At 49.2% G+C, this 16,264-nt stretch overlaps 7 protein-coding genes across 7 annotated transcripts; 4 read left to right on the top strand and 3 right to left on the bottom strand.

Annotated features, from left to right (window-relative positions):
* Positions 1–987: 987 nt before the first annotated feature.
* On the bottom strand, positions 988–2,124 carry LACBIDRAFT_314260 (uncharacterized protein; the record flags this gene model as incomplete). The annotated part of the gene is made up of 6 exons (XM_001877934.1): positions 988–1,002; positions 1,051–1,255; positions 1,315–1,427; positions 1,623–1,770; positions 1,820–1,883; positions 1,947–2,124. 6 exons carry the CDS (start codon positions 2,122–2,124, stop codon positions 988–990), a joined length of 723 nt encoding a protein of 240 aa, XP_001877969.1.
* A 249-nt stretch (positions 2,125–2,373) lies between these two features.
* LACBIDRAFT_314261 (uncharacterized protein) lies at positions 2,374–2,830 on the top strand (the record flags this gene model as incomplete). The annotated part of the gene is made up of 2 exons (XM_001877582.1): positions 2,374–2,439; positions 2,627–2,830. 2 exons carry the CDS (start codon positions 2,374–2,376, stop codon positions 2,828–2,830), a joined length of 270 nt encoding a protein of 89 aa, XP_001877617.1.
* A 664-nt stretch (positions 2,831–3,494) lies between these two features.
* LACBIDRAFT_383944 (transmembrane SH3 osmosensor) lies at positions 3,495–5,120 on the top strand (the record flags this gene model as incomplete). The annotated part of the gene is made up of 5 exons (XM_001877583.1): positions 3,495–3,677; positions 3,731–3,779; positions 3,832–4,524; positions 4,579–4,695; positions 4,756–5,120. 5 exons carry the CDS (start codon positions 3,495–3,497, stop codon positions 4,785–4,787), a joined length of 1,074 nt encoding a protein of 357 aa, XP_001877618.1. The 3' UTR covers positions 4,788–5,120.
* An 845-nt stretch (positions 5,121–5,965) lies between these two features.
* Positions 5,966–7,432, top strand: LACBIDRAFT_314265 (uncharacterized protein; the record flags this gene model as incomplete). Its single annotated transcript, XM_001877584.1, has 8 exons — positions 5,966–6,095; positions 6,150–6,515; positions 6,568–6,921; positions 6,979–7,029; positions 7,085–7,183; positions 7,241–7,288; positions 7,345–7,356; positions 7,413–7,432. 8 exons carry the CDS (start codon positions 5,966–5,968, stop codon positions 7,430–7,432), a joined length of 1,080 nt encoding a protein of 359 aa, XP_001877619.1.
* Positions 7,433–8,593: 1,161 nt separating this feature from the next.
* LACBIDRAFT_324478 (uncharacterized protein) lies at positions 8,594–9,129 on the bottom strand (the record flags this gene model as incomplete). Its single annotated transcript, XM_001877935.1, has 2 exons — positions 8,594–8,798; positions 8,906–9,129. The coding sequence occupies 2 exons, from the start codon at positions 9,127–9,129 to the stop codon at positions 8,594–8,596; spliced, it is 429 nt and encodes a 142-aa protein (XP_001877970.1).
* Positions 9,130–9,456: 327 nt separating this feature from the next.
* On the bottom strand, positions 9,457–11,631 carry LACBIDRAFT_293242 (uncharacterized protein; the record flags this gene model as incomplete). The annotated part of the gene is made up of 1 exon (XM_001877936.1): positions 9,457–11,631. The coding sequence occupies one exon, from the start codon at positions 11,629–11,631 to the stop codon at positions 9,796–9,798; it is 1,836 nt and encodes a 611-aa protein (XP_001877971.1). The 3' UTR covers positions 9,457–9,795.
* A 237-nt stretch (positions 11,632–11,868) lies between these two features.
* Positions 11,869–12,243, top strand: LACBIDRAFT_314267 (uncharacterized protein; the record flags this gene model as incomplete). Its single annotated transcript, XM_001877585.1, has 1 exon — positions 11,869–12,243. One exon carries the CDS (start codon positions 11,869–11,871, stop codon positions 12,241–12,243), a length of 375 nt encoding a protein of 124 aa, XP_001877620.1.
* Positions 12,244–16,264: the final 4,021 nt, after the last annotated feature.

A 16,264-nucleotide genomic window follows, 5' to 3' on the forward strand; every position in this document is an offset into this window, starting at 1 on the left:
GGTCTGTAAAGGCTTTGGAAAATGGCTTGTTTTGTCTAAAACGGGCCAAAAATGACCAAAATAGCACAAAATGACCATTTTCTGGAGGTTCTACAAGTATAACCACTTAGTATTTTTAACTAATTCTTTGATAGGCTCATTCAGGTTGACCAGAGGTATGTTCTGGCTACCTCTCCAGTTAGCACATTTTTTTTTTTCAGATGCCAAAAATGGCCTCCAGAATAAAAACCTTCTCAAGGCCCCAGCTTTCACTGAAATTAGTCCATACCAAGGGAAGTGTAACACAACTACATAATGTAAAAGAATACACAAATACATTTGAGGTACAATAGATTCTTAGAAAGAACCAGAAAAATGAACCAACCTTCATTCTTTTTGCACTCAACTGTACATACAGTTGGGCATCAGAGGCACAGTGTACATAGTTTGCAATTATTATGTGGCTGTATATCAAATAAATGCAAAAACATGGGCTTTCCAGGTTCTATGTATAGGCATACATCAGCAGCATTATTTTGGGCAATAAAGATGGAACACCAACCCCATGAAAGGTGGCTGGGGTCCCAAGGGTGATGTCCCAAACAAATATTCTGTGCTTGAGACTGGCTGCAGGGAAAGGGACTCTTCTGACCTAAAATACTAAACAGTTCCATGGAGGGCTTCAATCTTTGGGAAAACATTAGATTAATAAATTGAGGTCATATTGATCAAGTCCACTTTGGTTGCCATCTGTTGGAAGGATGTAACACCTAGTGGTCTCATTATCAAATAGATTTGCAGCAAATATGGCTATGCTGTTCTGTCAGTCAACGAAAATTGGGTCCCAGAGGGGCCATAAGTGAAATTCAAACCTGAATGATCTCCAACATCCCTTTGTGTTCTTTACCTTTCCACTTTGCTAGTTCCAGATCTATACTCCACTACAGTATTATACACTAACAGCTTATTTATTGACTCAGCCAGTCTCAAGGTACTTAGTATGTATGTCTATTTCGCTGTCACCTAAGATGATGGTAAGTTTCGAATAACATGATGCAGGAGAGTGTCTACCTCTCCACTCCATATAAGGTCATACTTCTTCACTCGAAATGCCTTGCGTTTATCCGCACCGAATCTAGCCACTCGTCCATCCTCGTACATGTGAAGGTAGAAGATGGAGCGCTTGGACTTGAGGTCGAAGGCCCAAGCTGTCCAGTGGTCGCCTTCTTTCCGACCTCTTGCCTTGGGCCGGCCATCGGAATTGTGGAGGGAGTCACTATGACCAGCATAAGCAGAAACACAGAGAAGAAACTAAAAACTTGAAAATGAACGCACTGTATTAAAACCCGCCAATCATGGACGCCAAAAATTCTATCCACGTTAGCTTTGTTAGCATACATTGCCGTGTAAGCTAACGGAAACGCGAGGTGTCGACGTCTTTTGATTGACTGTAGGATATAGATTCGATGTAGCATGAGCAGGATATGATGGTGTTGATGGTGTTCCTTACATAATTACCTGCAAGCAGCTGCGAACCTTGAGGATCCGTTGGCACCCATTGCGAACTCCTTCTGCAGCGCTGGACGGGATAGCCAAATCGAGTTGCAGAAGGCCAGAAAAGGCTGAGACGATTGGCGACGCACCCGAGTCCAACATGTAAGTGCAAGATCTTGAGTCAAAATGCAATGCCGATTGACAGGAAATTGTTTGCGGATGACGCTACGTGAAATTCGCATACAATGCGAAGTGGATCCCGTCCACAGTTCCCGAGATGTCCGTACATCGCTGTAGCTGCGAATAGCATCAGATGAGAGCGACGAGTAGTGGGGATGATCCATACCTGTCGATCCTGGAGTAACGGTGGGAACATTTTCTAGGAGGTACGGGCGCCCGTAGGGCCTGGGCTTGTGATACCAAAAAGAGTTCTTAGTGAATGAGCGGATTTGGAATGGCAGAACATTCCTTACCGTCGCTCATCGATCCATCACAAGCGTCAGCATGTCGACGTATACGCATTCGATAGCGTCCTGTACTTTGAATCGGTGACATTTGCGCCACTGCTGGCAGAACGATTAAGATGCAGCAAGAAGGTATCGTGCTTTGATCGTGCTGGGAGACGTGTGGCAGACGAAAGCTCAAGGACATCGACAACCCATGGCCATGGAAAATCGTCGGTGGATCACCCAATGCTTAGGCAGCAGTACTGTTTCCGGGGAGGAATAAGGATGCTAGAATGGTACGTCAATCTTGTAACGAACAAAATGAGAATGTTGACATCACTTGCATGAATTGTGTTCAGTGTTGAAAAGATGTATCAGCAATGCCCGGTCATCATAGATACGGTGCGAAGCACCAGACGATGGGTGCTTCCGTCGTGAACGTCTTAGCCAGGTGATGAACGATGTCGTGAGACAGTTGGTTGACCTTCCCTCAACTTCAACCAAACGTCCAAATGTCTTGGTGAGTTCCCCCTACCCCAGCCCTACCCCAGCCCTACCCTGCTTTCTGACTTTCGATCTACTATACAGATATACCCCTGATCTTTGCGGAAAAGTACTTGGAAGGAACGGTTCCATGCTGACCATCTTCAAGTTTCAAGGTCATAACCCTAGTAGGACCACCCGCTCTCGCCGCCTCTGCGTTCTAGCAACCGGAATCTCAACGTCCACATTTAATTTTGGGTCTTGTTCGACCTTCGAACCCCCAGGCATATCAAGTTTTTCGTGATGGAGCTGTGATGGCCTTGATAGGTAAGTACTTTACCTCCTCGAATTCGAGTCCAGCAACGAATTTGGCCCATTCTCGATACGCCGTGCTTGTTATATCTCCCAGGAGCAAAGACTTTGGGTAGGGATGGGCTTCAACGTAGTACGAAAGGAGCGTTTCGCATGGAGAGGTTTGTGGTGGGCCTGTGTTTGCCTCGAGTTGGTTCAGGTGGCTTTCGGCGGCATACAAGGCGGATGGTGCGTTGAAACGTAGTCGCAGGTTTCAACACACTGACCCATACCAGCAGCATACCAAACGGACACATCGCTACTACCAACGACAGCGCATCAACTATCAGCCTCAAAACCAATGGCCGACCCAGAACTCCATGAGACGGACTCGGACCCATCCATAACAACCGACTGCACCAACCACTCCTTCGCCAACAACATTGAACTTGCCCCATGTGGTCTCGAATCAACACTGTTTACCACTAGGAAACTGCTGGGGGAGCAATTTGGTGCTTCCTTTAGATGGAAAACGGTTTCTTCAGACTATCCCACTGGCAGTCCGCCTCACCAGGACGCATCAACATCAACATTCACAGTACCTATGGATGAGGTTTAGATAGGATATGAGATAGTATATAATTATTAATGAGCATTGAGCAATCTGATAATGCAAATCCTCCGACGTGTGAAAGTCGGTATGTTTTCGGACGCATTCCCTGATGGGGCTGTTCCTTTCACGGGAGCGAACCGCGAGAACGTTTCGTCCGCCATGTTGACAGAAGCAGAAGAGGCGCCAGTATGCCATCCACCATGTCCGATACCCACCATGGCCCGTCTTCGCCCGTCCCAGCAGCCACCGACCTCAGTTTCCACCAACAGGAACAAGTGGTACAACACCAAGAACACCCAGAACACCACCCACCTCCTACACGCTCACCAGCGCCCAACTATTTCCTTCTGTTCACCTTTGTCATAAGCGTGGTAAGCACACCCTTTGATCGCGATATTTTTCTTTCATCTAACTATACCCCAAGATAGCTTGGGTCACTTCGCTAACCTCCCAAGCCATAATAACAGCAACAAGTAAGCCCTCTCGCCACTCCCATTGGACTTCCTTTCTTACTCCCGCAAACAGCACCCAACAGCAGCACCCTCGTCGGCGTCCTCTGGCTCGCCTTCGTCCTCCAAACAATCATAATCCTCGAACTCCTCGTCACCCTACCCACCCACTCAACCCACCTCTATGCATTCCAAATATCCATCTTAGCAGCCATGTCAACGGTGCTCGCCTCCATCGGCGTGAACACCAACCTCTTCACGCCTCCCACGCACAAACCAACGCATCAAGCGCTCGCGGCGGGGTGGCTTATCACAGCTATCATCAACATCCTTTGGATCCTCTACTTCACCGCGCCCCCTTCGCAGCTCTCTGGCCATAGTCACAGTCGTCTGGGGACACCACTGCCAATGCCACACGGCACCCTATCGGACCCTATCCCCGTCACCAAAGAACCCTCCTTCTCAGGCTTTGGACAGACAGGAAACGGGGGTACGGTTGAACAGCAGCAGCAGCGGTTGGAGGGAGAAGATATCGAGTTGGGACAGAACCAGAGCCGGTCGCGGGTTGATCCTGGTGAGGAGAAGAGAAGGTCGCAGGGGGGGTGGAGCACGTATACACCTGGGGACAGGGGGAGTAAGGCGCCTACGAGCGGTGTGGGGGGGAGAAGCGCTGCGGGGAGCGATGGTGGTGGGAACGTGAGTCGACGGAAGAGTGCGAAGGGGGAGAAGGAGCCGACACCTGTTTATCGTGCGGAGGCTATGTTTCCTTGTTCGTTTTTTTTTTGTTGTGGGGTGGATGGATGATGACTGACGTTGTCCCCAGATACCGCGAGCCCCAAAGATTCAAACGAACTTACGTTCGGGAGGGGCGAGATCTTCAATATCATTGACAAGTCTGGGAAATGGTGGGAGGCGGAGATGGATGATGGGCGGAAAGGGAGTAAGTTCTTGTCTCTTTTCTCTTGCCCCTTGTTCGTTGACGTGTTCATCCTTTGTCCAGTTGTGCCTTCAAACTACTTACGACTTTTATGATGCGACACACATCGATTTCTATGGATGGATCCACAAACTACTACCTAAGACCGCTGTGTGCATACCCAGCATGCAGCAAAAATCTCCAACTGCCATGGATGTATCATGTCTGCGACTGCTACGCTGTATACTGATGTTACCTGGATTGGTGACGGGGTTCCCCTGCAGCTCCTGCTTCATAGAGGGGCTCGTCACAGGTCCAGATGATACCCTTCACGAGCCCCGACGTTACTTATGAGATGTACATCCTATCTTTGTTTTACCACCTTCTCTCACTTTTTATTCGAATCTACTTAGGATGTTGTTGCTACAAATGTAAACGCTTTTCTGTACACCTGGCTATCGTGCCTTGTATGTGATCGACCCTCAGTTGGAGAAACGACACCCCGATGCGCTATTGCATTGCCAGCAAAGGGAGAAAACTTGATTGACCTTCAACATGTCTGGACAAACTAACTTAACTTTACAAGAATCGCTGGGAGGTTCTCTCGGCGATTCAACATAGAGGAGCCCTATCCAAACAAGGCCGAAAATGCTCTAGACAACGATGGTAAGGACTTTGGGGAGAGAACGGGGAGACTTCGTGACGCTGATTTGGCTGAAGGCTAAATAGGAGCCTGTTGTATCAGCCAACGGTTTCGATGGGAGCCTGACTCCTGAGGCCTGAGAGCTTTAGGTCCTCCCAATCCGCTCGAACTCCGCCCGTAAGTAGTAGCCCTCGAAGTTTTTGAAGAAAATGGAACTTCCTGAAGTATTGTGCGAAGGGGAACCCATTTGGGAAGCCGCTTTTGAGCGTTCGGGTTTTCAAGTTCACCCCAGGCAAACCTTGGGCAAACCCCAGGCTTCGTCTGAAATGCCCACGATAAGGTTCATCTCGCCGCCAAAGCACCGTGTAGTGTGTTCTCAAGTTGAACGAGTAGCTCCGCCTTTCCCCATGCAGCGCATGCACTGGCCTCTCAAGCTCTCAAAGAAGTAGAGGTGCGAGGCGTCGGAGCACAAGTTCATCTGGGTCTGATGACTAACTTTTGAACTTTGAACCAAAGTCTTGTTTATCGTCGTACGGTTGATGCATAATGCATAAGCGCCAATGCCTCGTGGATGGATCATGGGTGGGCTGAGCGCTGAAGGCGTGTCCGATAACTCTCTCCTTCGATCGACCATCTTGCTGATATTTCAGCATGTTCCAGTGGTTAAAAACGGCAACTATGTCCAGCATTCCCTCTTTAGACGGCAAAGGGGGTACAGATGTATCAAGTTCAGCAGCAAATGTAGGAAAGTCAACGAAAACTAGGGGTCCTACTAGCTATGGTGCGCCCTATCCCGAACTCGACTGCTGACTTCAATGACGTGATACTCCTGCAGTATATTACCGTCTATACACCAAACTTGGTGCATTTGAATCAAATCACGCCCTCTACCGCAACGACCGTTTCATTGGTCGCATTCCGTCGAAATCTTTTGCCCCTCCTCATACCGTGGCGTCTATCAAGTGGTCCTTGTGCAAACTTGAGGGCCTTACGGAGCCCGCCAAGGCGCTTCTTTTCACACCGCTCTCAAGCTCAGCACCCAAAGAAGACTCTGCCCGCCTCCCTTTGTACGGCCCTTCCGGACCAGGCCTGTCCGAACAAGATCCGATCGTGCTGGTTGTCGAGTCGGAGAAGAGGATCAAGGAGGTCTCGCAGTCGGACAAGCTGCCGGAACGCTCTGATGATACCGATATCCATTACAGCGAGTCTTGTCGACATCTCCTACCCAGATAGTGCACTCATCAAACTTGCAGTATACTATCGTGTTTACTCATCAGAAGGAGGGGATAAAAAGGCAAAGACGTCCTTTGACGAAAGTGATGTTTCGTTAGGACGCATCAACACCCTCTTGATCGCGCCCCCTCTCACCACTGGGTCGTTGAAAGCATGCATCGCAAAAGTTGAAGGCCTCGTCATGCCTGGTCATGCACTCTACAAGGACATGAAACTCTTCCAAAACATAAATAGCAACACTGCTATGAGCGACACCGATGACTTATCCTTTCAAGGTGACACTTATCCAGGTAGCGATGAAGGTGATCCCGTAGCCCTTGTCAATGCAACTGCCAGTGTGACAGCAGCGGACTGGGAGGCTAAACCTCCACTAGGTAAAGTTCTCAGTGAATATCCACTAGACATTGCGGCAACAAACCATGCTCTTTCAGGTGGACCAGATTCAAAATTCACAAAACGTGCTCGGCTAACTTATACTTACGGTGAGTAAAAGTCCCTGAAATAATCCGATTCTCATCCTACAGTATCCCACTGCAGGCTACGAACGAAGCAAACCCACCTGGCTATCGATAAACAAAGACGAGATCGTTTACACGGATGGGGTTATCGTCTCCGTGTGGGGCTCCGTTACCAACAGTATTTTTTTTTCCTTTTCTGCTTTGTCACCGGATTGTTGACGCTTTGTCGGAACAGAGTTTTGTCTAGGATACATGGTGATTAACTCCAAGGGTGAAAAGGGCTGTGAGTCTCCAATTTGCCTTGTGGGTTTTTAGTGAGTTGTTGATTTTCTCCGGCAGTTGTGCATCAGAGTGAGTGGTCTCCTCCCTCTGTCGGAGTATTTGATACATATCCACCGTTTTGCTAGATTATATTGAATTTGACTGATTGGTGAACATCGGAGGGTGTATGCTTTTGGAATGGGATATGTCAGGACCTATGTTGATAAGGGGTCGATGTACCGCTACTGTAGACCTGTTAGTATGTAACACAAGAAATGAGGAACTGATCGGGGCAGACATCGCAATTTGCAATTGCCGACTTTCAAACGTATAATCCTGCTCAAATATTGTATGAGTGACTATATATCAGATATATACACGAATAGAAACCAAAACTCTCGCGTTCATTTAATCAATCTCGTCCCCATCAGTCAAAAAGCGATCGTATAAAAATCATAATCCAAGATCCAAATCCAAAAAATATCTCCCACCGACGCCCAAAAATCGACCATCTGAACAGCGAGGTCAAGGTCAACACCACCTCCTGCTCTTCCTCGCCTACCAATCCCACATCCCAACACCAGTCAAGCCCCTCACAAGCACAACAACGCGCACGCCAATGCCAGGTAACGCCCCCTTCCACCTGTTGAGAGGCATAGATCGCGTCGGGCTTCCCAACCACGTCTGGGTCTTCTTCTGGGGGAAAGGGAGGGATGGGGGATGGTAGTAAAGAATTTGTGTTGGAGGAAGACCTCACGTTAGAGGCCAGGAGGATGGAGGGCACGAGCAAAAGAGGAACAAAGACGTCTTGTCGCTCCGTGTCGGGCATTTAAAATATATCATGGCCTCAGAGTCGGTAAACAGCGTCCGGGGGGCAGGAAAGGTTCAATGTCCTGAACGTTACATTGGGGGTTGAACGCTATATGAAGCATTTCCCATGGTCGCCTAATCGTCGAGGAGCAAGCCGCCCTTGCTATAGTACACAGAATGCAATGGCGCTCTCGGACCTTATTTTCATGTAAATAGAAATTAAATGAAACGTCGGTGAGGGTAGTCGCACCTTCCCTCAAAGCAGGACCTTGACCCTCCGCACAGTAGTCGTATCACAAACAGGTCCAGCAGTCGCAGCGCCAATAGTAGTCAACAAGATATGCTTGATGGTTTCCAAATACTCCGACTCCCATACCACAGCGCCTGTGTGGGCTGTGGAGGATGGGCGAGGAGGAAAAAGCTTGCGGCGACTTGGTGACCGAGTTGGTCCGTTTATGGAGACGGAACGTGGCTCTGGAACGATGATGCCAACGCCTCTCGAATGGCTGATCCTAGATCAAACGTGAGCCCAGACTTCGAGCCAGCTTGGTACGCGCTGCGCGGCAGTGGGCTGAGTGTTTGACGCCGCATAGGATGTTGTGGTAACAATGCCCACTGAATAAGATCGGGAGGCTAAACAGGGATATGGAACGGCAGTAAAGGGAAGCAAGACATATCCGTTGAAGGAAGCAACGCCGGGAAGTGAGAGTGTGTGGATTTTGCTATCAGGTGGACAGGAAGAGCGGCGTTGCACGCCAAATTCGAAGATAGTCCTTCCTTCAACACCAAAGGCTTTCTAGGGTTGAGGCTGACGTTGAACACCGCATACAGCCTGATGGTCTGTGATAGATGGCAGCTGTAATTGTACGTGAAGTACGAATCAAAAAGATGAACCAATCCACATACACCCATATAAGTACCAAGAGGGCTCAACGTCCAGCGCTGAATGTCAGGCCCCTCAGAGATGGCAGGACTTACTCCAAAGTACGCGGTGAACCGTGGAACGTTGGAGATAGCGTCTGTGAAGAAGGAAAGACCTGATTGAGATGGCATTTCAATGTCGGGGACCAGTCTTGGCTCGTTACATTTGACATCGCAAGGAGGAGCAAGACTTTCATGTAAAAGCAAAGGCCTTTCCACGGTGGATCTGTAAAGCCGGTTGTATTCAATTGAGTTGCATAGTGCGCAGAGGCCGAGTGAGAAGTGGGATAGGCGTAAAGCTCCTCACTCGAGTGGTACCGGTAAGTCGCAACATCCAATGCCTCCACTCAATATGGGGGACGAGCAAGATCAACGTTGTGAGCAAAAACCATCAATGACGACACTCAGTCCTAAATCACACAAAAATACCAAGAAAAGGATCTTTCATATCATTCTCTGATTCATTCATTCATTTCGACAGACTAGCTATGCATATGGTGTAGACGGTAGCATGGAATACGGAAGCGATACAAAGCACTTGATAATGGTACGGACGGCGCCCAGGAAGGTAGAAGAGGGGGTACAAGTACACGGAGCGCCGTCAATTAGACTAAAGAGACATTGGGGAGTGACGACCTTGAAACTGTGCCAGACGTCATTGTTCGAGATTCAGTAAGAGAAAGGAGAAGGAAAGAAAGGAAAGAGGTAGGTAGGGAAAGATGGATGGGGAACGAAATTTTGTTCATAGATATCTTGATAGGTAGCGATGGGGAAAAGGTATCAGGGCGCTCGCGGCTTTTAATCCTGGAACTCGTTGAAAGGCACACCATGACTATGCAAAAGCTGCCTCAACGTCAACGCTCGTGTCCGCCACACCTCCTTCTCCTGCGTAAGCCTCTCAACGCTGTCCTCAAGCTCCTGCTGATGAAGCAGCTTCCTCTTCCGGCTCTTCCTCGCCGCAAGAGTATTCTGCCGCCTCTTCCACTCGATCTGCTCCTTCTCTGTGGCATTGGGACCCGGTTCCTCCTCTGCCAGCTCGTCGTCCCCCTCAAACGCTGTTGACCGCGAGCGTTTGCGGGCAAAGATGGCGGGAAGCTCTTTGCGAGAGGTGGCGGAGGGGCTGATGTACTTCCTCGGTTGCGTGGGCGCGTCGATGGGGACGAGGGACTCGGGGGTGAGGCCCTTGCGCGTGCCCGTTGCGGTAGTCCTCCGTCGGCTAGTGGTGGACCCAGATGGAAGAGAGGAGGACGACGGAGCAGGAGAGGGGAAGGCGGAGAGGGTTGATGGGAGTCGAGGAGAGGGGTAGAGCGAAGGAGACTTGAATGTGTCTAGGAGTGGGGTCTCAGGAGGCATGGTGTACAAGGAGTTCAAGTCGAGCTGTGGAGGGACATCAGCAGGCTTGTCTTGCTCAGCCTGCCTGAGGATGGCGGTAGCCTCATCGTTGAAAAGGGGGCCGTTGCTGTAGTCCATGTCCTCCAGGTAACCTGACAGCATCTCGTGTCGGCTGTCGGCTACTACAGGCGTCTTCAAGAACTCTTCGAACGGTGACTCGAAGTATGGTGACTCGGTGTAAGAGTCAGGTATGAGAGCAGGGACGGCGGCGATAGGAGAAGTAAAGTGTTGTTGTTGTTGCTGTTGTTGTTGTTCCGTAGAGGAAGAGAAGTCGAAGAATAGGTCCAGAGGGGACGTGAGGAGCTCTTCCATGTCAACAGAGGAGGAACAAGGCTGTTCAAAGTTGTGGAGGTCCTTGAACTCTGGCGAAGCTGTGCAAGCGGGAGCGTGATGAGTCATGTGAAAAACAGCGGACTGCGGGAGCGAGGATTTACCCATAATGTCCGCAATGAGCTTTAACGTGTCTTCCATTTCAGGATTGTTGGGCGGCGCCATGCCGCCCGCTGGTTGAGCTGGTTCGCTTTCGGCGGTCATGGAGGTATCGGTCGATTTTTGGGCGAGCATGTTTTGATAATTCTTGGACATCGACATGAAGTCAGAGATGGCCGATGGTTCTGGTTGTGATGATGATGGTGTAATATATAGTCGACGAGGTACAGTTCGGGGCGCTGGTGGCAGAATATGTGGGATACCATAGTGGGCCGCTAGATCCTTAGAGGATGAGAAAACCTTGTTAGACGTCGGGGGACGTCGGGTTGGATAAGTTAGGACATCGTTGATAAGAGGAGAGTTTGAGCTCGAAACATTAGTTTCAAGTGTGTTGGGCAGGTGACCGATGGTACGAGATGCCGGTGACGAGGTAAAGGCCGAGGCATTCACAATATTTGGAACATCTTGGCGATGACGAGAGTGAGTGTTGTTGCTGGAGAGGGGAATTGCGGCTTTGGTAGAGACGAAGGTTTTCGGGTCGGGCGCTGTAGGCACCTTGAACGGTAGCCTGCTAGGTCTGAAATCGGGCGAACTTGTCAGTTCTGATTTAACAACAACTTCAACGCCGGGAGAGGATGGGGCCTCTGAGAGAGGAGAGAGACTTGGAGAGGACGGCAGACTCCAGTGGGCGTCTACCATCACCACGGAATAATCGTCGTCGTCGTCCTCCTCTACCATACGAGATTGACAAATCCCAGTCGATGCAGCAGGCGATACGCGGAGCGTGCCATTCAACGCTGACGAGGCGAACATGATATGTAATCAAAAACACCACAGATGGTAAAAGTGCCAGGAATAATCGCCGGCAACACGCAACAACGCGCGTAGGCCCAAAACAAAGACAAAGGCGGTAGGAATTTGACTCACGGTAGGCTGCTGTGCGGCCAGAGGAAAGCTTGGAACGGCTCTAGTGAGTCTGTCCAAGTCCTAGTGGATGTAAGGAAGAAAGAACAAGTAAATGATTGATCTTGACTCGTTTGCTTTATAACCATGATTACACAGCTTTTTTTTCAATCTCCGACTTTCCGAGCCAGGCACCCGTACATACTAAGCAACGTCCCTTCCCATTGTTCCCCCTTTCCCCACATAATTTCCAGTTCTAAGCGGTACAAACCATACCATAAACCTTTGAATACGTGTCTACAGACGCCAGAAAACGCCCTCCATTCACAAAACCCCTCTGAACCTCTCCTAACCCACATTCCCACACCGAGTCATATCCGTTTTGCCGCGCCAAAGATAGATCATGCTGGGCAGCTGACAAACATCTCCCGACGATCGCGGTCTGAGATATCAGAAACCGACGCTTGCCGCATTTGGATAAAGGCGCACAGCCCGACGCGTGTCTCAACACGCATATGGTAACCCCTCCGCCCAAGGGCAGAGGGTTACGTCGACGTGGAAACACGTCCCGCCACGATTTCACATTTTCTTTCGTATCTTGACTGGGGACACTCCGCTGAGGACGAGAGTTTGCTTGACTGCCTGCGGCACAGCCTGTAAATGAAATGACGCAGGCAAGGAAAAGGCGCTGAGGAAGAGACGCCCAGCTGATGAATAATCGCACAGCACGATAAACGCCCACAGCCATCCAGAAATCATCTGTGCCCGCGCCCATGATTCTGCGGAGAATTTAATGGGACCTGGATAGTGATTTCAATCATGGCAAGTGACCATCCACGCACGCCCTCCGCTCACAACGGAATGCAATGCTGTGGAGCAGTCGTGTACAGTGTTTTGCATGTGAGATTAGAATTCAAATCTCACGAAAACTTGTTTGTTCTTGTGGTCTGTGACTGATGGGGAGTCAAGGTGACCTCGAAGTCACTTCGATTCGACGGCAACACTACTATATCTGGTCAGGATATGCGGATTCTTGACTTTTTCGTTGATCTAGCTTCAACATCATATCGTGCAGCCTGGAAAACTTACATGAGTCTATTAGATACAATGTTACATGCTCCCAAAATTTTTGACAATTTTTGGAAGATGTGTTGTAGCCTCAGAGCGTTGCCAACGTGAGGAGGCAAAAAAACAAGATATGCAAAGGTATGTCACAACCATGTCACTGAGGGATTTTGGTCAATGTAACAGTCTCCCAAGCACAAGCACTTCGTCCTCAAAATCAATTCTGATGACTTCCGCTGGTCCTACTTGCCTGAAATTTTGAAGGTGTACTTGGTGTTGGTATTAGACAGTATCTATGGAAAAAAATTAGGAGTAAGCCTAGCACAGCAGGTGTTCCTGGCAGCCAAAGCTTCATACACCTATCCAAAATCTCACTCTCTGGCTTATCACACTTCGTACGCTCCATGAATCCTGTCAGAACTCTGCAAGCAGTATTTAATACACTAGCTCAACATAGGTGAATTTTCTTCAAAGAGCAGGAGTAAGGGAAGGACACGAAAAGTGAAATCCGCATATCTTGATACCACGCATATCCTGACCATATATAGTAGAATCAACATTCAATCATCGACGTAAATGCGGGTTCCAACCAAGTTCCAAGGGAGGGGACTCCTCCACTTGAAGAAATAAGGATCTAGTTGGAAGACTAGATCCTTTATCGGCTACCCGTGACCTTCACTAAGAGCGCTCTGGCAGAGGAAGTTCAACGTTCAACGCTGTGACACCGAGGAAGGCAACATCACACATTACAACTAATACAAGAACAAACAAGTTTTCGTGAGATTTGGATTCCAATCTCACATGCAAAACACTGTAAGCGCTGGGCGCTTCCACAGGCTTCCACGGAACCCCTCCGGAAGTGATTGATAATCATAGATAGCGAGGCGAGGGAGGACGCGCGTCGTTTCCGGATAAGCATCTCAGGTCTGACCAATGAAAGGAAGACGTCATTGGCAAAGCAGGAGACCCAATTGAAGTCGTAGTCGTACACGTAGCCGCAGGCAAACTCGAAGTATCGTCGTCGCAGCACACACATCCGCAGGCCTACAACTGCAAACCGTAGAAGGGACTGCGTTTCTAGTAAACGCAATACCTTATCAGCTTGTCAAGCGCAGACATTAATCTCTTGGAGTGAATTGTCGATAAAACTCTCCTCCGTTGCACCCAAAATATCGTCAGCGTGCCGAGAAGCGACGTAAGCTTCCCAAAATCGAATGGCGAATGTAGGAGGCTGTTTTCAAAGCACGGTGCAGCTTCGCCGTGGTGGGAATGAAGGAAAATTAGAGTGACCGTGCGATGTAGATTGCCTAGGTCGGCCTTCGTGAGACGATGGAGTAGTGTACCGATTCGAGATTGGAGTATGAGATCATTCTCAATGAAATGAACAGACGTTGTCGTTGGCGACTGGACATTGCGAAATTTATTCAACGTTTGGAGCCCCGTTGGGGGGAATGAAACGAGCTAAAGCATATCCTAGATGTCACATAGACCAAGAATATTTTATNTGAGGCGGAGTCGCTTCCGGAGCAGAAACGGATGATAAGGAAGGGTCATGAGAGACGTCAAGTCACCCGAAATTCGAAAATTAATCGTCGAAGAATCCGCATGACATTCTTGTCGGACCAAAAATTCGGAAGGTAAAACAAAATTTTCACGTCCTCGTTGTCCTTGGACAGAACGCGAAAATTGTGAATGGAAATGATTTCTTCGCCAGCGAAACAGGGAGGAGAATATTACTGCACCATTTCAATCGAAATGGTACAGTAGTATTCGCGACGAGCAAGAAGAGAAAGGGGAAGTAAGGGAAGGGAGACGGGCTTGATAAAATTAAGACTGACTGGGAAAGAGTCATACCAATACTCGCATATGCTTCGACATAAAAAACTGGGACAGACCAACAAGGAAAACTGCCACGGCGCCAAGTCGAATTCTTCGTAGCGAGAGGAGGCTGAACGTATGACGGAAAGAAAGAATAAAGCAAAGACTAGCATGGTCGCCTAACCTTGGCTTGAGGCAACACATGAAGTGAAATCACCGGGCTATTCTCTACATTCTCTGCAACGTCAACCAAAACGAAGCAGAGAATGCGGAGAGATGGCTGGCGCCGAGCCTAACTCGTCCGCCAGTCAAGGGAGGATAAAGAGAGGAAGAAAGGCAGAAGAAAAAATCAGCGCGCAAAAGCTTTTGTATCCACAAGGAATAAGACCGGAAGGAGTCACAAACGGACACGTAATCTTGTCAAAAAGCTGTTGAAGCGCTAATAACCACAAGAAGGAGTTAAAAAACACACCAAGGTGGCGGCAGGAGCTGCAAGAGTTTTGTGAGCCTCAAGGAGGCGGGGCGGGGGAAAAAACGAGGGGATGGGAAAACCAGCCAATGGATGAGCAAAAAGGGCACTGAGAACCTCATGGGGCTTTATAAACCATACGGGACCGACGCGCATGAGTCATCTGGGCGGGGAACTTGGCGGGCCCGAGTCATTTGGTGGCGCTTTTTTAGGCCGAAGGGCGGGGATAAGAACCGATTTCTATTTTGGGCCATAGTAGTACCGTCACGTGTGCGTGGTCCATCAATGCATCAACATCAACTTTAAAATTCAAGTTTCTCTGGCGCCCTTTCGACGGGACCGTAAAGACGAGCCTCCCAAGTACAGCGATAACGGCGTTTTGAAGAGGAGTACACAACCACTTTTATTGGCGTCTTTCCCGACTTTCGGCCCGCGAGGCTGCAATCACTTCCACGCTCCCCTCTTTCATGACGCGATCATGATGACACTTCAAAGTTCGACCACACAGCCCTCCCTCTACTCATTCTGGAGGACGTAAGGAACGATAGAGGCCCGCGGGGAAACAGTGCAACTCCCCTATCAACGGGGTCCGAAGACAAATCCTTGACACATCGCTCCAAACGCCCTTGGCCCGAGCAAGGATTTACGAGATAAATCATGATTGGGTTCGTCCGGGCACCGTATCCCTTACGCCAGTTTGAGAAAGCTTGACTTGTCGACAGAATGAAGCACTGCGGTTTCTTTTCCAGGGATGTGGATCGAAGTGTCCTCTTAAAAGCCATGGTTTTTGAGACGGACCATCATTCCATAAACGTCCTTCGCCCCATTCAAGTTCTCGTGTGTGTTTTGCTTCATCCTCGATTCCGCCAGCACATATTTCGCGCCCTCCATGTCAAGTACGAGTAAGGCCTTTTTTTTCGATGTTCTGAGTCGACGATGCTCAGTCTCTATACTTTCTATCTAGCGGTTGACCTATCCCAAGTTCCATATGGTTATATCCCAGGAACATATGTGGCTTATTCAATGTTGTTTGCCTTTGGCTCAATTCTCGGTATGTTTTGGGGCTCGTTCCTCGGCATCGATGCTTATTTCTTCTTTAGTGATCCACCTTTTCCTGAGCATCCGCCATCGCACGTGGTTCCTGCTACCGACGGTGGCAATGTGCGTGTCCCTTGAACTTGTTGGTGGGGT

The sequence above is a fragment of the Laccaria bicolor genome, genomic scaffold, assembly GCF_000143565.1.
Source record: "Laccaria bicolor S238N-H82 LACBIscaffold_5 genomic scaffold, whole genome shotgun sequence".
Classification (NCBI taxonomy): Eukaryota; Fungi; Basidiomycota; class Agaricomycetes; order Agaricales; family Hydnangiaceae; genus Laccaria; species Laccaria bicolor.